The 18,893-nt window shown below is 40.2% G+C and overlaps 1 protein-coding gene across 6 annotated transcripts in view; it reads left to right on the top strand.

The window, feature by feature from the left end:
• slc12a7b (solute carrier family 12 member 7b) overlaps positions 1–15,665 on the top strand; it is a 68,072-nt gene extending 52,407 nt beyond the window's left edge. For 3 of the 6 annotated variants that reach the window (XM_081601930.1, XM_081601932.1, XM_081601935.1), the window contains exons 15-26: positions 520–639; positions 744–848; positions 1,156–1,324; positions 4,757–4,952; positions 5,195–5,364; positions 5,491–5,622; positions 7,005–7,112; positions 7,399–7,515; positions 10,698–10,873; positions 11,311–11,325; positions 11,874–12,007; positions 13,653–15,665. In XM_081601930.1, coding sequence (XP_081458056.1) covers positions 520–639; positions 744–848; positions 1,156–1,324; positions 4,757–4,952; positions 5,195–5,364; positions 5,491–5,622; positions 7,005–7,112; positions 7,399–7,515; positions 10,698–10,873; positions 11,311–11,325; positions 11,874–12,007; positions 13,653–13,744 — 1,534 coding nt within the window. In that variant the 3' untranslated portion in view covers positions 13,745–15,665. The remainder of the gene's footprint in view (positions 1–519; positions 640–743; positions 849–1,155; positions 1,325–4,756; positions 4,953–5,194; positions 5,365–5,490; positions 5,623–7,004; positions 7,113–7,398; positions 7,516–10,697; positions 10,874–11,310; positions 11,326–11,873; positions 12,008–13,652) is intronic. The other 3 variants (XM_081601933.1, XM_081601931.1, XM_081601934.1) reach the window with 3 other exon arrangements.
• Positions 15,666–18,893: the final 3,228 nt, after the last annotated feature.

Genomic DNA, 18,893 nt, shown 5'->3' with positions numbered 1-18,893 from the left:
TTGCCACCTAATGCTGAGATCGACTCAAAACCTTCCGTGATCGACATATTGCGCCTCTGCTCTAGCAAAACACGAACAGTTCAGAAACAATATGAAATGGGAAACAAGTTTTTTGAAAAAAAAACAAGTATTTATTGATTGATTAAGTCGTGTTTTAGAATGTTCTTGAAAAACTAATCAGTCACAGCTGATTAGTGGGTGCACTCACAGCTGCACAGTGATTCTTTACAGCAAACAGCCGCACCCCTCTTTTGCAGGTACTGCATGCCCCCACTAAATCTTTTAGGGGTATGCAGTACCCTGCCGTACCCCCTTACTTTCACATCTGGTGACAGTTTCATCAAATATGTAAAGAAATATATATTTTTATTAAGCTTCCATACTGCATCTTTAAGATGAGGGCCAGTTAAGGACAATATTGCAGATTTGAATCTTTTAAAATCTTCTTTGCTCTCCATTTCAAATTATTTGCATTTCTTTAAAGTTTTATTCTATAAAATGTTGTCATTCCATCAACAGGACCCTGTCCTTCCTGGGGATGACCTTGTGTCTTTCCATCATGTTCATTTCATCATGGTATTATGCCATTGTTGCCATGGGGATCGCTGGTTGCATCTACAAATACATCGAATATCGAGGGTAGGACTCATGATGCCTTCAGAACCGGTTTGATTCCAGAGAAAACAGACACTGTGCTGGCGGAAGGAGATGGGCTTCATTCTTTGGTTGTTTTTCCTTGTCAGAGCTGAGAAAGAATGGGGAGACGGCATCCGTGGCCTGTCGCTTAACGCCGCCCGCTATGCCCTTATTCGCCTTGAGGAAACTCCTCCACACACCAAAAACTGGAGGTATGGGATACTTTGGACGTGACTGGGTGTGTTTCGCACAATTGTGGTTACAGTTGACGTGGTGGAAGCTTCCTTCCAGTTTGGTTGCCTTATAATAAGGTCATAAAGCTACTACAGCTACTCCTTTAGGAGCAATGTCTTTAGACATACCTGTTACTTTGCAAACCTAAGTGAAGTGTATTGGGCAGAGACTTTCACTCATATTTGTTAATTACTTCCATTTTTAAACCTAATCAAAGATATTGCACCGAAACATCCACATGGAAACTTGAGTAACTTCAAGTTTTCTTCTTTTCTCTCCATCTAGGCCCCAGTTGTTGGTGCTCCTGAACCTGGATTCAGATCTGGGTGTCAAACACTCACGTCTGCTGTCCTTAACTACTCAGCTGAAGGCAGGGAAAGGCCTGACTATAGTGGGGAACGTTTTACAGGGAACCTACCTCACTCACGAAGCAGAGGCCAAGAAGGCTGAGCAGGTATAGTGCTCACTCCAAATAAAAGTCGCTTCCTCAGCATTCCACCTACAACTTCAGAGGCCTGTTACGGAGCAGCCCTGTTCTGGTGAAGTGGTAGAAGTGAGATTGTAACCTTGGAGCTGGAGACCCCTAGTTTTGGTCCACACGTCGATTCAGCTTCAGTGGTCTTGTGTGGACGTTTCCTTAGTTCCTCATATATCCATAAAGTGGCTGTCCTTCATACACAAGTGCGTCTCAAAAACCCGAGTACCATCAAAAACATGATTCTAGTACAGAAATGTTATTGCCTCTAAAAGCAGCAGGAAGACTGCTGATCTGGCAGCTCTTTTCCACCTTACTCCAGCGAAGACGCTGTTTCAAAGATTGGCATAAGAAATGCGACAAGTGAAGTCAAGATTCTGTATAGAGGAGTTCTGATTTCAGCAGCAGCCACACCTGGGCAATCTCCCTCTAGTACTCTCTAGACTGCTTTTTTCACTGTTCCTGGCAAACTTTTTTCTTCCACTCAGGAAAAATTATTGTGAAAATTCTTTCTATTTGCCCGTTTCCTTAGTACTGATGTTTTTATCCTCCTACTGGAGGCAGACGGTGACTGTCTGTTACACATCTGTTAGGTTAGCAGTCTATTACATGAACACAACATTTCTGCATTAAAAAATAATTTTTATTGGTCATCAGCATTGACAGAAATAAATGGTTGAATTAGATTATTCTGATGTATTAGTTTCCCAAAGAAATAATAATAAAAAAACGAGCCTAAATTAATAGAACCATGAGCATGGCTTAAAGGCATAGTCTGCCATCTACTGGCTATAATGAGTGATTTCCTTTTTACCCTAGTTTTAACCATTTTAATCAAGACACCCTGTTCTCTATTTAGATAAATGTACTGCTACCTTTTCACATACATACATCTCTAAAGTATTGGATGCAGGATTTATGTGGATGCTTAAAATCCTTGAAAATGTTTTCATTTTAATTAGGTGTTTTCAGGGTCTATGTCAGTGTTTCTCAACCTTTTTCGGCCCGGCGCCCCCCTAGCCTTTATCCAGGTCCCTCACTGCCCCCCACCAAAAAATGTGTAATCTACTTTGCACTGACAATTATTTTATTATTAATGTTACTATCATTATTGTAGATGTTTTGAATCGGCGCACCGATTATGTTTTCCCCTACACTTCAGCGCGCCTTACGCTCCTTCACCTCGCGCACATAACGGGGTAAATGTAGCGAGTTTTGCCCTAAAAGTATCGGCGTCTGGAGGAGGGGAGTTGGGGGGGGGAGGCGAGCGTATGTTTCCACGCTCCTTCGTGGGGGCGCCGATTTATGTTTTTGCATCCACCTGAATAATGTGTAGTTGCGCTCCTACCCATGGAACTTCAACAATATTATTTTACCTTTTATCTGGAAATAGTGTCTGTTTATTCTTGGCATACTGTCCTCTGTATTAATTATTGCTCGAAAGATCTTGCCATACCAGTTTATTCCTCCGTATTTACTTTAGTTTCTTAGTTTATTCTTGCATTTTGTACTACATTCATTTCCATTTCGTTTGATTAGTATTATCCTCTCTTGGTTTATTGCTATGTCCACTTTAGTTTCTTTCCTGTTGCTAGATTTATTTTATTGTTTGTTGACCACCAGTAATTTTCACTCATCACCTGCTGCGCCTCCTAATCATCATGTTTCACATCATGTGTTGATTTTTCACTGTTCAGCGTCGGATTTTCTGTTTTTATGCCATAATTCACATCTAGTTCGTTGCTCCGTTTTGCCCGCTTCTCATGTTTCAGAATTTTGCGCAATGTGCGTGACGTTTTTTTTTTTGTTGTTTTTTTTAACTCAGTAAGGTGCAGGGCGGTTGGGAAGCGTATCGATGGGGAAAAGGCAAACTGACATGAACCTTTTAAAACAATGGAAACAATTTCGGTATTCTGATTATTGAAATTTAAAAGTGCTGTGTTGTTCTATCAAACCCGTTTCATACCGGACCACTTACAGCACCGTGTTAACGCTATAAAATGAACGCTCTCTATCGTGGTATCACCCATGGAGGGATTTCTTTATTTAAATGGGTTCATTTTTCAGAGGGATACAAAGTGAGGGTATCGTGATTTTAGTAATTATATGTTTATAAGAGCGATTTTCTGTTGTCCTTCCAAGGAAGCGGGCAGCTTTCAAACGGAAATAAAGCACTTTTTAATATAAGTTGCTGCTTTAACATGATCACAGAACTGCCAAAACATATGTAACCTACATAAAAACCAGACAAAGTGAATCACAGCAGCGTCATCAGCCGGTGTAACGCTGAACTGATGCGGAGCGGAGCTGCGCCATGAAGCTAAAAACACTGAATAGACAAGAGCTGCCATCGATACAATTGCAGCCAAGCATGATTTAATGTTACACAATACAGTTTTACCAAGTTGCTCAAAGTCTAAACTGGTATTGTTGTGGATTTAAGGTGTAAAGTTTACCTTCGACCAAACGCCCCCCAAAGGCATCCCAACGCCCCCCTTTTGTAAAAATGTCAGCCAGCGCCCCCTGCCGTCCTCTGAACGCCCCCCGGGGGGCGGTACCGCCCACGTTGAGAACTGCTAGTCTATGTGCTTGATTTCTGTATAAAATCCTTGAAAGTGCGTGATATTCAGACTTCACAGTTTTGGGAATAAAGTGCAATCTACCATTTGATTAAAAGCCTAAATTAGGAAAACGTTATTTACAAATGAAACCAGATATTTTCACAAGCCTAATGGAAAGACATACATTTTTTCTTCTCTGTCTGCAGTTAAATCAAACTTTTATTGCTGTGGTTTTGTTAGAATGGCCAAAATTATTTCTATTTGGTAAAGCCAGAAAATGTAGCGAGAACATTTTTCAGGATTTTTGTTTTTGTTTTTATGCATTTAATTTGAGCAGTAAGGTAATTTATCTGAAGGATTATTTCAGTGCAATGAATATTTATTATTTCTGATGGTTCAGTTGATCCACTAGGAATAATAATAATAAATTGTCTTATTGATCAGTGTATTTGAAATAAAGGTTGGCTTTTTTTATACTTTAGTTTTTGAAATTGAGGGATTTTTTTTTGTTATAAATGTCTCGACTGGTTTTGTTTTTTGACCAGTCAGGTGTTTATAAAACATAAAATTTAGTTGCTTTTTAGTTTCCCCTTGTCCTTGTTGTAGAATGTAGATAGTACCACAAGACATTATTTATAACAGTAATAAATTGTATCATGGAACAGTGAATTGAAACTCTAATTTTTTTAATTCATTTTTATTGTTTTTATCTCCAAAGTTTGAAAACGTTCCTTGAAAAGTGCTTGAATTTTACAGAGGGATACGTGTAGATAGATATCATGAAATCTATCTATCCAAAGAGTTCTTGATCAAACTCTTAATGGTTTTTCATGTTTTATTTCATACTCAGAACATCAAATCAGCGATGGCCGCTGAGCGCACCAAGGGTTTCTGTCATGTCGTGGTGTCTTCAAACCTCAGAGATGGAATCTCCCACCTCATTCAGTCTGCAGGTTTGGGGGGCATGAAACACAACATGGTGCTGGTGGGCTGGCCTGGAACCTGGAAGCAGTCCGAGGACCCGCAGTCATGGAGAAACTTTATAGGTACAGCAGAGAGGGGTACAGTATAGGTACAGTTTGACCCTTGGATGAAGGGGAAGTTCAGTAAGGTCATTCATGCACACTGTCTTAAGCAAATGTACAAAATCAAAAGGATTAGTCATAGAAAGCATCAGAATTCGTCTGAAAATAATGTAGAACATCGACTGATTAAAGCAACCACATCATTTGGGATTCTTTGTGGTATTTCTCTACCTCCCATCGACTTTCTTCTTCTGTTCATGCAGAGATAGTGCGTGAGACCACGACAGCCCACCAGGCCATGCTGGTAGCTAAAAACGTGGACAGTTTCCCCAGTAGCCGAGACCGCCTCGGGGAGGGCACCATCGATGTGTGGTGGGTGGTACATGATGGAGGCATGCTGATGCTGCTGCCCTTCCTGCTGAGACAGCACAAGGTACACAGATGGCTTTGTACTGGCTTTGTCCGTAAAAGCTTCATAATTCGGTTACTTGCGCAGTACTTTCTTGAGACACATGACCAGAAATGATTCATGTCACAATAATCGCTTTCCCTCCTGCAGGTGTGGGGGATGTGCAAGATGCGCATCTTCACAGTTGCCCAGATGGATGACAATAGTATCCAAATGAAGAAAGATCTCCAGATGTTCCTGTACCACCTGCGGCTGGATGCTGAAGTGGAAGTGGTGGAGATGGTGAGATTTATAGAATCAAGAACGGCACAATGCATGTCGAGGGAGTTGTTTTTTTTTAACAAGCTTTCTGCTAAGGAGAAAACCTGGAAAGTACGTTTTCCTTAATCTCTGCGCTTTTTGGAATGTGAGCAAAATACACACTATAAGATATTTTTGGAATATGTTGTACTGTTGACATTTTAGCAAAATAGGTTTATTTAAACGTTAAATTTTAAAACAATAAAAAGTAGATGTTATGGAGTGTTGTCAAGCTTTTGGGTGCTGGTGACCAATAAAACAGAACAGCACCATCACATTATCACATACCTGATCGTGTTTCAGTGGCCTGACAACCTACGCCTCCTTCAGTAAATAACACTCCAGCATCACCTTCCTACTCAGTTGATAATGATTTGATGCATGTTAATGTTTACTTATTGAATCTTTCCATAGTTTGTAATCTAATATGTATAGCTATAGCTCAGTCAACTAATGCGTAGCTGTAGCTTCACCCAGTTAAAGTTATAAAAATTCTTGTATTGATAATTACTTGAACTAATGGTGCTAGACGAGATCAGAAAACATTAGCTATGTTTCCATTCATTTGTAACGCAAATTTTGAGAAAACTTTTAAAATGTTGCAAAATAAAAAAATTAGGCATGTTTACATCAACTGCTTTGGGTTAAATCAATCAGACTACGCAAAGCAGAATTTCATCAGATGTTAACGCTACACATTATGTCAGAATGTACTTTACAAGTCTGTTTCCATCTCTCCTATAGCACAGTAACTCTTCTTCAGAAACTATAGAAACCATCTCAAGAAAGCATGAAAACATTTTTTGCAAAATTGAGGAAGTTATTTTGAATTTTTCCATTTCCATCAACCTTTTCTAATGCGATACTTTAAAATGCACATACAAACAGATAGATGGGAAAACAAAAACTACCTGAGTTAAAGTTTTTTTTATTTTTTTTTTAAATTTTTATTTACTAGTTAATAACACACACCCCTACCAACTCCTCAGACTCTGATCTTGCTTCTTCGCCACATGGCTGAGGCGCATGTTTAAGCAGCAACAATAAGATTATTTCAGACATTAACAAAGGCAAAAAAAATATTCCAACAATATTGAGTATTTAGAAATGAAGAAGTGTCTGAAAGAAAGGAGCCAGTTACTTCCCAGTGTCTCATGATATGAGACTCTCTGTCTGCACTGATGATGACTCTGTCACATCAATGTGATGAATCCTCACAGGGACTCCAACTGATGGCAGCCTAACCTACTTTCTGATGAATTCCTACAGCCACCCTTTAACTGTGCATAGAGTCGATAAACAGTTGATGTGTCAAATTCAGTGCAGTTCTTCAGACATAAACGTGTGTTTTCTTTCCCTTACAGCATGACAATGACATCTCAGCCTTCACATATGAGAAGACGTTGGTGATGGAGCAGAGGTCTCAAATGCTGAAACAGATGCACCTCTCCAAGACTGAGAGAGAAAGAGAGGTAAAGTTCAACACATCGCTGATTCTATGCAGTGCTGCATTGTAGGAATCCTCATATGCGGCTTGGACACCGAGACCCAAAGGTGGTGTTCATTTCTGCTGAATGAATGTAATATTTTGTCCATGTGAACTAATGAGCTGCCATATTTCATAAAACTGTTTCACAACGGTCAGTGACTGATAAATCTGTACATACACACACGCACACACACACCTGGCTGATTTGAGGCCAAGCTTGTACCCTGTTCATCCCACTCTACCTATCTGGTCCCGGCTTCGATGCTCAGATTCAGAGTATCACTGATGAGTCGCGTAACTCAATCCGGAGGAAGAACCAGGGAGCTACCGAGAACTCAACTGTCAGCCGGCACTCCTCAACGACGGAGGACGCTCAGGAGGACGAGGTAGTTGGTTCATGTCAACCCACTGTCCCGTCACTGTAGGTAGGCAGAGTCGTCTTCACAAAGCTTCATCTTTGGCTACAGTGGTCATCAGCTTCAAGGTCTGGACACATTTATATCTGGACTCAGAGATGGTTGTTTTGCCCCCATTTTTGCCAGATGTCAAAAAATTAGATGTGTCCAATGTTCAAACATGCAGACATCAGGGCGTTTCTTTAATCCAGTGAGGAGAATGAAAGTGGTAAAGTAATATTGCTTTGAGAAGTATTATTTCATCAAGCCATTACTTATTTGAGGTTTTTTACATTAGATAGACATCAGTATTGGTGGTGAAACCAACCATTTAATGTTGTGTTTTTATGTTCAAAAAATTATTCCAGAAATGGTTGTCAGAGTTTTATTTGCTGAAAATACCTAATGTTGGAGAGGATGATCATAAAATAACAGTCAGTTAAACATGAACATTAGTGTGTTTTTAGTGTCACTTTAAGAGCCCAGAGTTCTCTAATCTTTTGAGCTTTTTCACCTTCTTAATTTGAGTTTGTCCTTGTCCATGCAGTGTGTGGATGGCTGTAATTCAGGGAAGTAAGTCGATATTGTTACCGTGTTTCGCTGCCCTGCAGCAGTTTAATGCAGATGTTGTGCTATATTCTGCTTCAGGAAGCATAACTTCAGCTTCAAACTCCCCAACCTTTTATTAACTGGAAGCCAGGTTTATGCTGTAAGGACTATAGTGTAAAGAGCCAGAATGCATCATTTAAGATGACCCCATGTTGAACGTCTAAAGTCCAGGCGTGCAAGTCAAGATTGACCCAACAGTAGTGCTACTTACTGTGTAGTCATGAAAGCTGCTTTGTGAACACCAGTCCTCTGCATCCTGAAGCTGCTTCCCAGCCCATCCATCCTCATCCCACCTCCCTCCGCACTGTGAACACCAAGAGTGGATAGTGTTGTCTCACAAACCTTATGCCTCAGAGTTTCCCTTGATGAAGCATGAGGTGGTTGCAATCCCAGTTGCAGAGTAATATTGACCTGAATGTTTTGCTCTCTTTACCTGTCCTGACAACACTGTCTTCTATTCTTGTTTTTCATTTTTGTGTTTGACTTCAGCCATAGCTTGCCCTAGTTGACCATAGTGGCATCCTCCACCTGCTTCTTTTTCCCATCTGCATGAATTGAAGACAAGAGAAAAAAACTTTAAAGGCTTTCAACTTCATCTTGCTGACTGATTAATATTATACAACCTTAAGTCCCAACTGATCAGTCCAGAAACATTTACTGTGGAACTCTTCTGCTGCAGAACCATGAGGACATCGCCGCCTTGTCATTCTGTAGTGTGTTTGACTGCTTTCTCTACAACAGGTCACTCAGATTGCATTATTCAGGGTGTTTGCACATCCTTAAAATATCTTAAATTCAGATAAATAAATGAAAAACCTAACCAGGCCTTAAATACGTCAATCAAAGGTCTTAAATGTTGTTGTATCAAGACTATTTGATCCGGTGTAAATATAGTTGTTTTTCTTGTGGGATATTTCTGTCAGAAAAAGTTTAAGTCAAACTCGGACCTCTTCATTATGTTCTGTGACTCAACACAGTTGAGGCTACTGATAACTAGTCAGAAGGCAGATGGAGCCTTCCATTCTTTGAATAAAACAACCAGGCAGATTAAAGGTGTTTCGGCACTGATTCACACTCCCTCCCTGGAATGACATTTGCTTTGACTTTTAGAAGCTTAAATCTTATAACTAACACATGGGGGGAAAAAACCTAGCTACTTGCTAGGTTTTGCAAACACGTAAAAAAGCATAATTTCAGTCTTTGAAATGATGCATCTATCATGGGTAAGTGCAAATTTATCACCAATTGGCTGGATTACATTTGTTTTTGCCACTGCAAACTACATTTATATATATATTTGTTTGGTCTTCAATTTAATTCAAGGTGGCCTTTTAATGCTCTTGAAAAGTCTGAAATTTGATCTACTAAAACCTTCGGACATTAGACTGATCTTGTTTGTTCAGTTTGTCTTGAAAAAGTCCTTATTTTCTACAACCTCTGTTTGTTACAAACACAACAGTCAAGATGCTTTTTCTAATCTTTCTGCTTTAGTTGGTTTTTTATTATTGGTGATGTTGCCTAGCATGTGTGAGGCAGTCACTATAAAACAGAGTTGACCTTTTCAACCATCTTCAGCATCCTTTACATTAGCAAGTCATCTGCTGGTTCCCTAGAGAACATTGGTCCTTACTTTGAATTCATAAACTTCCAAAATAATGGCGACATTTCTAAATCTGATGGTGAGATAGAAAACTCATAAAACACATGAGCACTTGGTGTTGTAACACTGCCACAGAACAGCACCATGTTTGTTATTTGTAAGAGTAAGGCGCATGCTACAGACACCCTTGAACTTGGTTTCAAAACATGGATACAGCATTCTGGTCTTCCAAAATGCTACATCCGTCTGGATGCACAGCCTAAATAACAAAAACCTTTTGCAGATGCACCTAAAAACGTCCTCTTTGTGTGGACGGGCCTTACCGTTATCTGTTGAAAATTGACTGCCTTTTCTGTCAGCCAAAGGTTCAGTCACATTCAGGCATCTTCGTTTGTTCTGTGACTCAAGTTGGTCGAGGTCACTGGTAACTCATTGCTAACATACCCTTGCTTGCTACCAAGCTAGATGTTTTGCTTCTACCATGGGTAAGTGCAAATTTATCACTAGTTGGCTAGACTAAGTTTGTACATTTCTGTGGAGATATAGGTCTTAAATTCCATTCATATTGGTCTTAGAAAAGGTCTTAAATTTGAGCTTATTGAAACCTACAGAAGTCCACGTATGCTTCTTGGTTCATTCTTACACCATAATGATGTTGAAAATGGCCGTCTTTAAGTCTTCTGGGTAGACACAAGAGTGTCTACACAAGAGTGTTTTTAGTATAACCTACTAACACTGGTATACAGTGTGTTCAGTGGTAGAAAAACAGACACTATAATTGAGTTCCTGAGTTTCTATTAGGATTATAAAAGCTCTCAGAGTTTGGTGCATGTGTTCAAACTCCTTCCATCATCGTTCCATCCCACCAATACCGCCTCATTATCTCTTATTTGCAGAACCCAAACCCACCCTCACATTTTTGTATTATTATCATTTCTGATTGTTTCCTGTGCCCTTCTACCAGGCCCAGCTCATCCACGACAAAAACACTGCTGCTCACGCCACTATGAACAACAAGGAAGAAGCCGGACCCGACCGGGTGCACATGACCTGGACGAAGGACAAGCTGTCAACAGAGCGGAACCGAACTCGGGAGCCCAACGCCAACATGGCCGTCCGGGACCTGTTCAACATGAAGCCGTGAGTGTCTGTCTGCCAGAGTGTTTCTGGCCAGAAGAAGCTGTTGACATCAGTGCGATGCGCTGTTGTGACATGGTGTCGTTTGATGTGCATTGTGGGAGACGTTAGCACTCAGCAGTAGTGATTGGAGTCTAGGGTCCCTCCCTGGATCACTGTACGCATGCTGTGTGTGTGCTCAGCCTGCATACGATGTGCGCATGTACACTTGATGTGCATGGTGGGACGCCTTGCTCACTAACGTTTTTGTTCCTTACTGTCCACAATATGAGCGTCAGAGGTAGAATCGGTCTGAAAAAGACTCCCCAACATGCATCAAACAGCCTCATGTCACTGTCAGGTCTACAGTTGGAAGCATGCAGTGTTGTGGAGCGCTGCATTGCTGGTGTAGAAGCATCTAAGCCTGTTTCTGTTGTTCTGTCCCATTTTCCTCCTTCTAGAGAGTGGGAGAGTCTGTAAGTTGCATTCATTTTGCCCTTGCCCCACTGTGTCCTGTTGCCGTGGTGACTAGCCTCTATCACTGTCCTCCAGCTCATGTCCTCCTGTCTTTATCTGTGGTGTACCCATTTGCTTGAACTGCGTTGTCCAGTTTCAAACGCCGTGCTGGCTGGATGACCTGCTCCAATTTAAACTGCATGAAACTCTTGTGATATTATTGGCTGTTGCGTCTTAGCATCCATGTTTTTCATCTTCCACCAAATGAAAAACAGATTTTGCAGTAACTTTGCTTCTGTGCTGTACTTCCTTGTGATCACTGGAAATAAAGAGGCAGCATTTAAAGTGACAGACTTCGTTGGAATAAACTTCAGATTACCTGTTAAGTGTGAACACATCATGTTGTGTTTAAGTGCTGCCTCTTTGTTTGAAATTCTAAAAGTGCCACTTCTGTCACTTAACCAAGCCTGATTTACGTCTAACACAAAACGCTTCTTTCTCAATAAAATCTTCGTACTGTTTTTCTTTTTCTGCCGCTTTCCTCACTGCCAACGTTTTGTCAAACCAGGAACCAGTCGAATGTCCGCCGCATGCACACAGCTGTCAAGCTGAATGAGGTTGTGGTCAACAAGTCACAGGGAGCCCATCTGGTTCTGCTCAACATGCCAGGACCACCGAAGAACAGAGGAGGAGATGAAAACTGTATCCTTCCACCGGGTTTTCATTAGCTAAGGATCCCTGTGAAAGCTGCATGTTCATGCTGCAGGGGGTTATGTCAGAGTTTGCAGATCTGCTTGGCTTTCCTGAATCTTACAGAGTTTAACCCACAGTTTAGCTGTTCTGCTGCAGCTTTTCTCATCCGCTTCATTCTCATAATGCTCAGCGCTGCATTAAGAGGCCGACTGGGAGCAATCCCTGCTCACCTTCCCACACAGTTACAGGCTGAAGATTTATCGGCCAGCTGATTTTTTAGCTCTGATTTCCTTAATTTTGGGAGATTTGTGATCGGCTGATACTTACATGTGAAGCTGATCTTATCTACCTCAGCAAAGGTCTAAAAATCAACCGCTGTCCTGTATTGTTCTGCAGTGAGAGGTTTGACTGACAGACTGGCCCACCAGGTCACATGTGCAGTTAACAATAGTCACCAAACTGCTGCTAGCTCTGTGACTTTGTCACTATATTTAATGATTTTTCAGACAAAAGAAAATTGGTATTGGCCAAAATCAGAATCAGCAGGTCAGGCTTTTTAAGGATCAGTGAACAGATTGTATCAGTGTGGTTTAAAGATCACTAAGTAAATAGAAGCAGTATTAACAAAACTGTTCCAGGTTGTTTTGGTACCTTAATAAAACTCCCTCCTGGTGTCTATTTTACATGGAAAACACACTAATAATTTTCTGGGTTTATGGAATAAAATAACACATCAGTCCAACTACAAGTCTGACCACAGCTTGTCTAAACTGCAGTGTGTAAATATATATATATATATATATATATATACATATATAAAATTTCCTTCTCACCCTCCGTGGGTGGTCTGTTTCATCCTCTGAGCTCGGGTCCTCTGCCAGAGACCTGGGAGCTTGAGGGTTCCTCCAGTATCTTGCATGTGCCTAGAACTGCACATTTCTGGACTGAGATGTCTGATGTTGTGCCTGGGATCTGTTTTAGCCACTGCTCCAGTTTGGGGGTGACTGCCCCGAGGGCCCCGATGACCACAGGCACCACTGTGGTCTTCACCTTCCAGGTCTTTTCCAGTTCCTCCCTGAGGCCCTGGTATTTCTCCAGTTTCTCCTGCTCCTTTTTCCTGATGTTGTAATCACTTGGTATTGCTACATCCACCACAACGGCTTTCCTCTGTTCTTTATCCACCACCACAATGTCCGGTTGGTTCGCCATTACCATCCTGTCTGTCTGGATCTGGAAGTCCCACAGGATCTTAGCTCGGTTATTCTCCACCACTTTTGGGGGTGTTCCCCACTTCAATCTCGGGGCTTCCAGTCAATATTCTGCACAGATGTTCCTGTACACTATGCCCACCACTTGGTTATGTCGTTCCATGTACGCTTTCCCTGCCAGCATCTTGCACCCTGCTGTTATGTGCTGGACTGTCTCAGGGGCCTCTTTGCACAACCTACACCTTGGGTCTTGTCTGGTGTGGTAGATCTGAGCCTCTATTGCTCTGATGTTTAGGGCCTGTATGTGTGTGTGTGTGTGTGTGTGTGTGTGTATATATATATATATATATATATATATATATATATATATATATATATATATATATATATATATATATATATATTGTGCAGCTTGTTTCTGTCTACCTTGACTCTGGTTCTCTAAGACATGGAGTTCCTGGAGGTTCTCCTCGAGGGTCTGAACCGCGTCCTCCTGGTGCGAGGAGGAGGCCGAGAGGTCATCACCATCTACTCCTAAGAATAAAAAAAAACAACGACGCACATAAGGGCATATTGCCATGGTTATCGCTCACCAGGCATTTGTTCTTTTTTTTTTTTTTTTTTTTTTAAAATCTCAATTTGTTTTTTTTATGAATGGTAAAGGGGTTTGCTGGGGGCTGACTGATATCTGAAAGACATCGGTATGAAGGAGACGGCTGCAGGCTGTGGTGAGCACGGAGTGTCCACGCCGACCCACAGAACCCCTGCTGAGAGAAGAAGGAGTATAGAGACACTTTATATCTGTCACTTCACCCTGTTCTGTTCTGTTCATGCGAAGCTTGTAGTTTGTTCATGTTGTTCCTGGTGCGACCTGATGAAGAAACCTGCACACGGGTTAATGACGGCATGACGCAGAGCAGGGCCGAGGAGGAGAATCAGCCCGCCACCCTGAAGTTTTAAAGACTCTACTAGTTTTAGCTGCTTTTACATTGTGGGTAAATATTGTTTCTCTTACACTCATGTCTGCATCCAGCGTCGTGTTCTGTCTTTCTCTATTTAACATGCTCTAAAGGACCAGCCAGTAGGATGCTTAATGTGCACATTTCCATGAACGCTGTCGATTTTCTCCTTCTTTTTTCATAGAGAAAATAGCCATAACTGAAGTTGAGCTGGTGCATATACAATATCTGCAGAACTACTTGGTTGGGAACAAATATAAATATATATTTCGTTGTTTTTTTTTTTTTTTTTTTGTATGAAATGGCTGTTAGACAGCATGCATTTGTATAATATTTAAGAAAATTGGCTAGAAGTTATCGAAGTGGCCCTCAGGATTGTTTAGAAAAGCACAAGAAGTCCGGCGTGATTCGGTGCAAATCTCCCCATACTGTTGAGGTTACAGCACTGTTAACTTTGCACATCCTATCTTTGAGCACTTAACTCACTTTTCTCTTGATTTTTCAAGTCAACATAAATTATTTTCCAACACCACTAAATTGTTAACAGGAGCTAGCAGGCGGCAGGTGTTTGGGGTCTTTTCTTTTTTTATTAGTCACGTTTCTGTGTTTTTATGATATTTTATTGAGCAGAAACCTTTGGCTCTGAGTCCCAGACTGCATTAGATGAGTTATTGTACAGGAGGAAAAAGTGCCAAAAAAAAATTACCACAAGAAAACTGTGGAAGTACGATTATTTAATGCAGCTTCGACCGTGGCCACACTTGGTTTTACTCTGCTCTCTTTTTAGATTTCAGACCATTTTATTTAAACCTAGAAATTCACTTCAGCAGAGCTCAGTATTTCTACCTGGATTTTTTTTTATTTTTTTTATGCAACCTCCATGTGAATTTTTTTTAAAGGGCATTTTCAACCCATGTAAGGTGTGCTGCAGAGAGAAGAACCCCTCATCCTGTGTACCTCCACAGTTTCTGCTCCTGATTAGCCATGCAGTATTTTGTTGAGCAGAGTCTCGTTCTCCTTACACTTCTGTGAAGGCGAATGCGACCTCTTTATCTCAGTCCTACATGTTACGTTGTCGTGGTGTTCGGGTGGTAAATGTATGCCTGTGAAACTTTCTAGTTTTTATTTTGTTTTGTTTTTTTTCCCTTTGTAGTGTTTGTTACGTCACACATGATCTTCTGTTACTATTAAGTGTTTATTTACAGGTGTGAATTTTACAAAAAGAAGAGTTTGTGTGAAGACAGCAGTGACTGTCTTCTATCCCCCCACATTTTGTGTTTGTTCCAACAGGCACAGCACAAAGAAACACAAAGATCCAGAGACTTTCTGGACTGAAGCTGTTTGGTTTCTGTTGCTACATGAAGTTGGATGTTACTGTTTGTTCTACATCTATAGAAACCAAAGATGAAAAAGAGAGATAAAAAAAATTCCACACATATTGTTTTAAGAAGTTTGGAAGTTGTAAAGATGAATAATAAAGAGGGGTTGTGTTTTTTGTAATGTGACTGTGGTGAATAAATGCAGCTGTGTGGGAAACCAGAGGACATTTAGAGGTAAATGAAGGTACGCTCAGAACATTTTCAAATCCATGATGCCTTCACAGGTAAAATAAAATGTGAAGTATTATTTTCAGTTTGGGAGGAATTGGTCACAGTTCTGTTAGTTTGCATCACTGGCTGTATTTTATCAGGTCAACTGAAGTTACTTCAGGAACAATATTCACCATGGTGAGGAATAATATAACAGTTGGCTTTAATTTATTATCAAAGTCAGTTTTTGTGCTTTTGCTGGTTAGTTCAGTTATGTGTGTTACGCCAATTATGCAAATGTTATAAAGCTCAAAGAAAGAAAATGTACAAAATTATTAATGACTGAAGTTATTATTCAAGTCAAAATTAGCATAATCCTAGTGACAGTCACTCTGAAAAGGGGGAATGGAATTCAATATGAATCATCTACATATACAAGAAGCTGAAAATGAGTCTTTCAGTTCCTTTATTGTTCAGAAACTTTTGTTTAGGTTTATACATCACTGAGTCCATTTATTAGTCTTTTTCTTAGTGCCATAGAGTGGTCCATATTTTTTGTATTTGTAAAAATGTTTCCAACCAAAGGGAGGGGAAAAAATAAACACAAGAAAGTAACGGTTCCTTTTGTTGACTAGTAGAGCTGGTCAAACGTGGCCATTTTGCATGCAACTAATTGGTTTTTCATTACTGTTTCAGTCTAAACATCCACTTGAGTCGGCATTCAGTAAACTTTTTAATCGTAGGGTTTTTTTATATAATTTTTTTTTTTTAAAAAGGTCAGGATTATCATTCAATAATCCCTAAATATTAAAAGTAGTGACAAGTAGGTTTTAGGGTTTTATTGGTAAAACCGCAAGCTACCACAAGGGGGCAACCTTTCCCTTTTTAAGCATAAACCAACCCTCACTGCAGTTTACATGGAGCAAAAAAAGATGGTGTGTGTCCACTAAAGAGCAGGGAAAGTGCCGAGGTCGTTTCTTAGGACGAAGGCAGGTCACTTTCAGTAGAAGTGGACAACATGTATCAAACCAACATTTATTCGCAGCGCATCGTATGACGATGTTTTGCACCTTTAGTTTTGTTAGTAAGACTCAATAATGTCTTGTGCTTAAGAATTTGATTAGATGTACCACATTTTCCGCACTATAAGGCGCACCTAAAAATCTTCAATTTCCTCAAAAGCTGACAGTGCGCCCTATAATCTGGTGCGCCTTATAGTGCGGAAAATACGGTAACTGTTTTGTATTTGTGAAAGACTGAAAAAAATCTACAAAATTACTCTTTTTGCACCTTCATAAAACTGGTCAAGCTTCTGAGCATGCGCAGTCTCTTTATGCAATATACTGTATGTGACTAAAAGGAACATACTGGGTTGTTGAATTTACTCAGTTATGTTGCATCAAAGTAAGTTTTAGTGACTTTAACAAGCAAAAAAAATCAAGCTAAGCTTACTATGGTGTGTTATGTTTGAAATTTCAATATAAATTAATTTGGCTATAGGTCAATTTATTTAATTAAAGAACTCGCAGAGGTCACAGTTTTGTATGTACTGTGATACTGAGATGTGGAATTTGAAATTTATCAGAATAAATGAAATAAACAGACAAAGTTCAAAATAAAGTATCTGGTAGTTGAGTTTCCCGTTTCAAAATATCTCTTTCTCCTAGCTTAAATTGGGAAAAAAATCCAGCCATTTTCTAACACCCTTGTCCCTAGTGGGGTCGGGTGGGGTGCTGGTGCCTCTCCAGCTAACCTTTCTGGCGAGAGGCGAGGTCACTGGACAGGTCACCAGTCTGTCGCAGGGCAACACAGAGACACACAGGACACACAACCATGCACACACACACTAGCATCCAGGGAGAATTTGAAGAGGCTAATTTACCTGACAGTCATGTTTTTGGACTGTAGTAGGAAGCCAGAGTACCCAGAGAGAACCCACCACCCAGATAGCACAGAATGACTGAAACAACATTGAATCAATGTCAGCCAGAAACATTGACTTAACGTTGAACGCTGACATTGAAACAACATTGAAAGTGGTCGGTGACTTGTATGTTGAATCAACGTTAGGGTTTCAACCATAACTGACATATCAATGTTGATTCAACCTTCATCTGAACGTGGATCTGCATGCATATTTGTGTTTATTCTACATTGAATTAATGCTGATTCAACACTCATTTGACTGTGGATCTGCATACATATTGGTTTTACATTGAATCAGTTGGGAATCAACGTTGATTCAACCATCATCTGAATGTGGATCTACATGCAGATTTGGGTTGATTTCATATTGAATGAAAGCTAAGGATTTATGTACATTTTTAGGTCTGATAGGTCTGCATTACAACATACCACTAAAAGTTTATTTTAGTGGAATGATCATGGGTACCACTATTATTGGCAGATCATGGGTAAAGTATGTACTAAAGTTTAAAAATGACAACATAGGTTTGATATAACATTTTATTTAAGAGGGACAAATCTTTAAACATATTTGACTCCTTTTTGACTGTCAGAATAACAGTATTGTCCACAGAAGAACAGAGTCCATGAGGTTAAGCTTTGTACGGTACAAGTTGTGGTAACCTCAGTTAGACTCTGGTTGGCGTCACTTTGATTCCTTGTGATGTCTTCCTCTCATTCTGGCGTGTAATGAAGCCACTTCTTGACAGTTTTACTGCGGTCCTCAAGAGTCAGCTTTTGGTCAAACTACAGAGCAACGGCTGAAAAGTGAGGAAGGTGCCGGTTAGAAAGATGATAAACATTTGAAAGGTTCTGAAAGACATTGAAAGATTAAACAGTGTACTGGTTACAGGTTTGAGAACAAATACCAACCATATAGTTCCCCATGTACACTCACTGTTAATTTTTATCTTAATCTTTCATTATATTTATCAATGTTTACGTATACAATTACATTTACCTAAGAAGCTGCAGACTAGTGTAGGATTTATGATTCTGCACTCATGTTAAAATGAGGGAATCGATATTTAAAATAAAGGCTGTTTATCAAAAAACCTAAAGATAAAACTCAAACAGGCAGTGAGAATTGTTATGAACAAGTAAGAAAATGTACAGACAGGAATCGGCACCGACTATCTAGTGCTTAATTTAAAACGTGATAACCCCGCTCAGTAATAAAATGCTCTGACCCAGAGCTCGGATGAGGTGGAGAAGGGGTGCGGCAAAACAACAT

The sequence above is a fragment of the Poecilia reticulata genome, chromosome 20 (assembly GCF_904066995.2).
Source record: "Poecilia reticulata chromosome 20, P_reticulata-male-v2, whole genome shotgun sequence".
Classification (NCBI taxonomy): Eukaryota; Metazoa; Chordata; class Actinopteri; order Cyprinodontiformes; family Poeciliidae; genus Poecilia; species Poecilia reticulata.
Note: the sequence above shows the minus strand (reverse complement) of the source record. Positions and strands in the feature narration are given on the sequence as shown.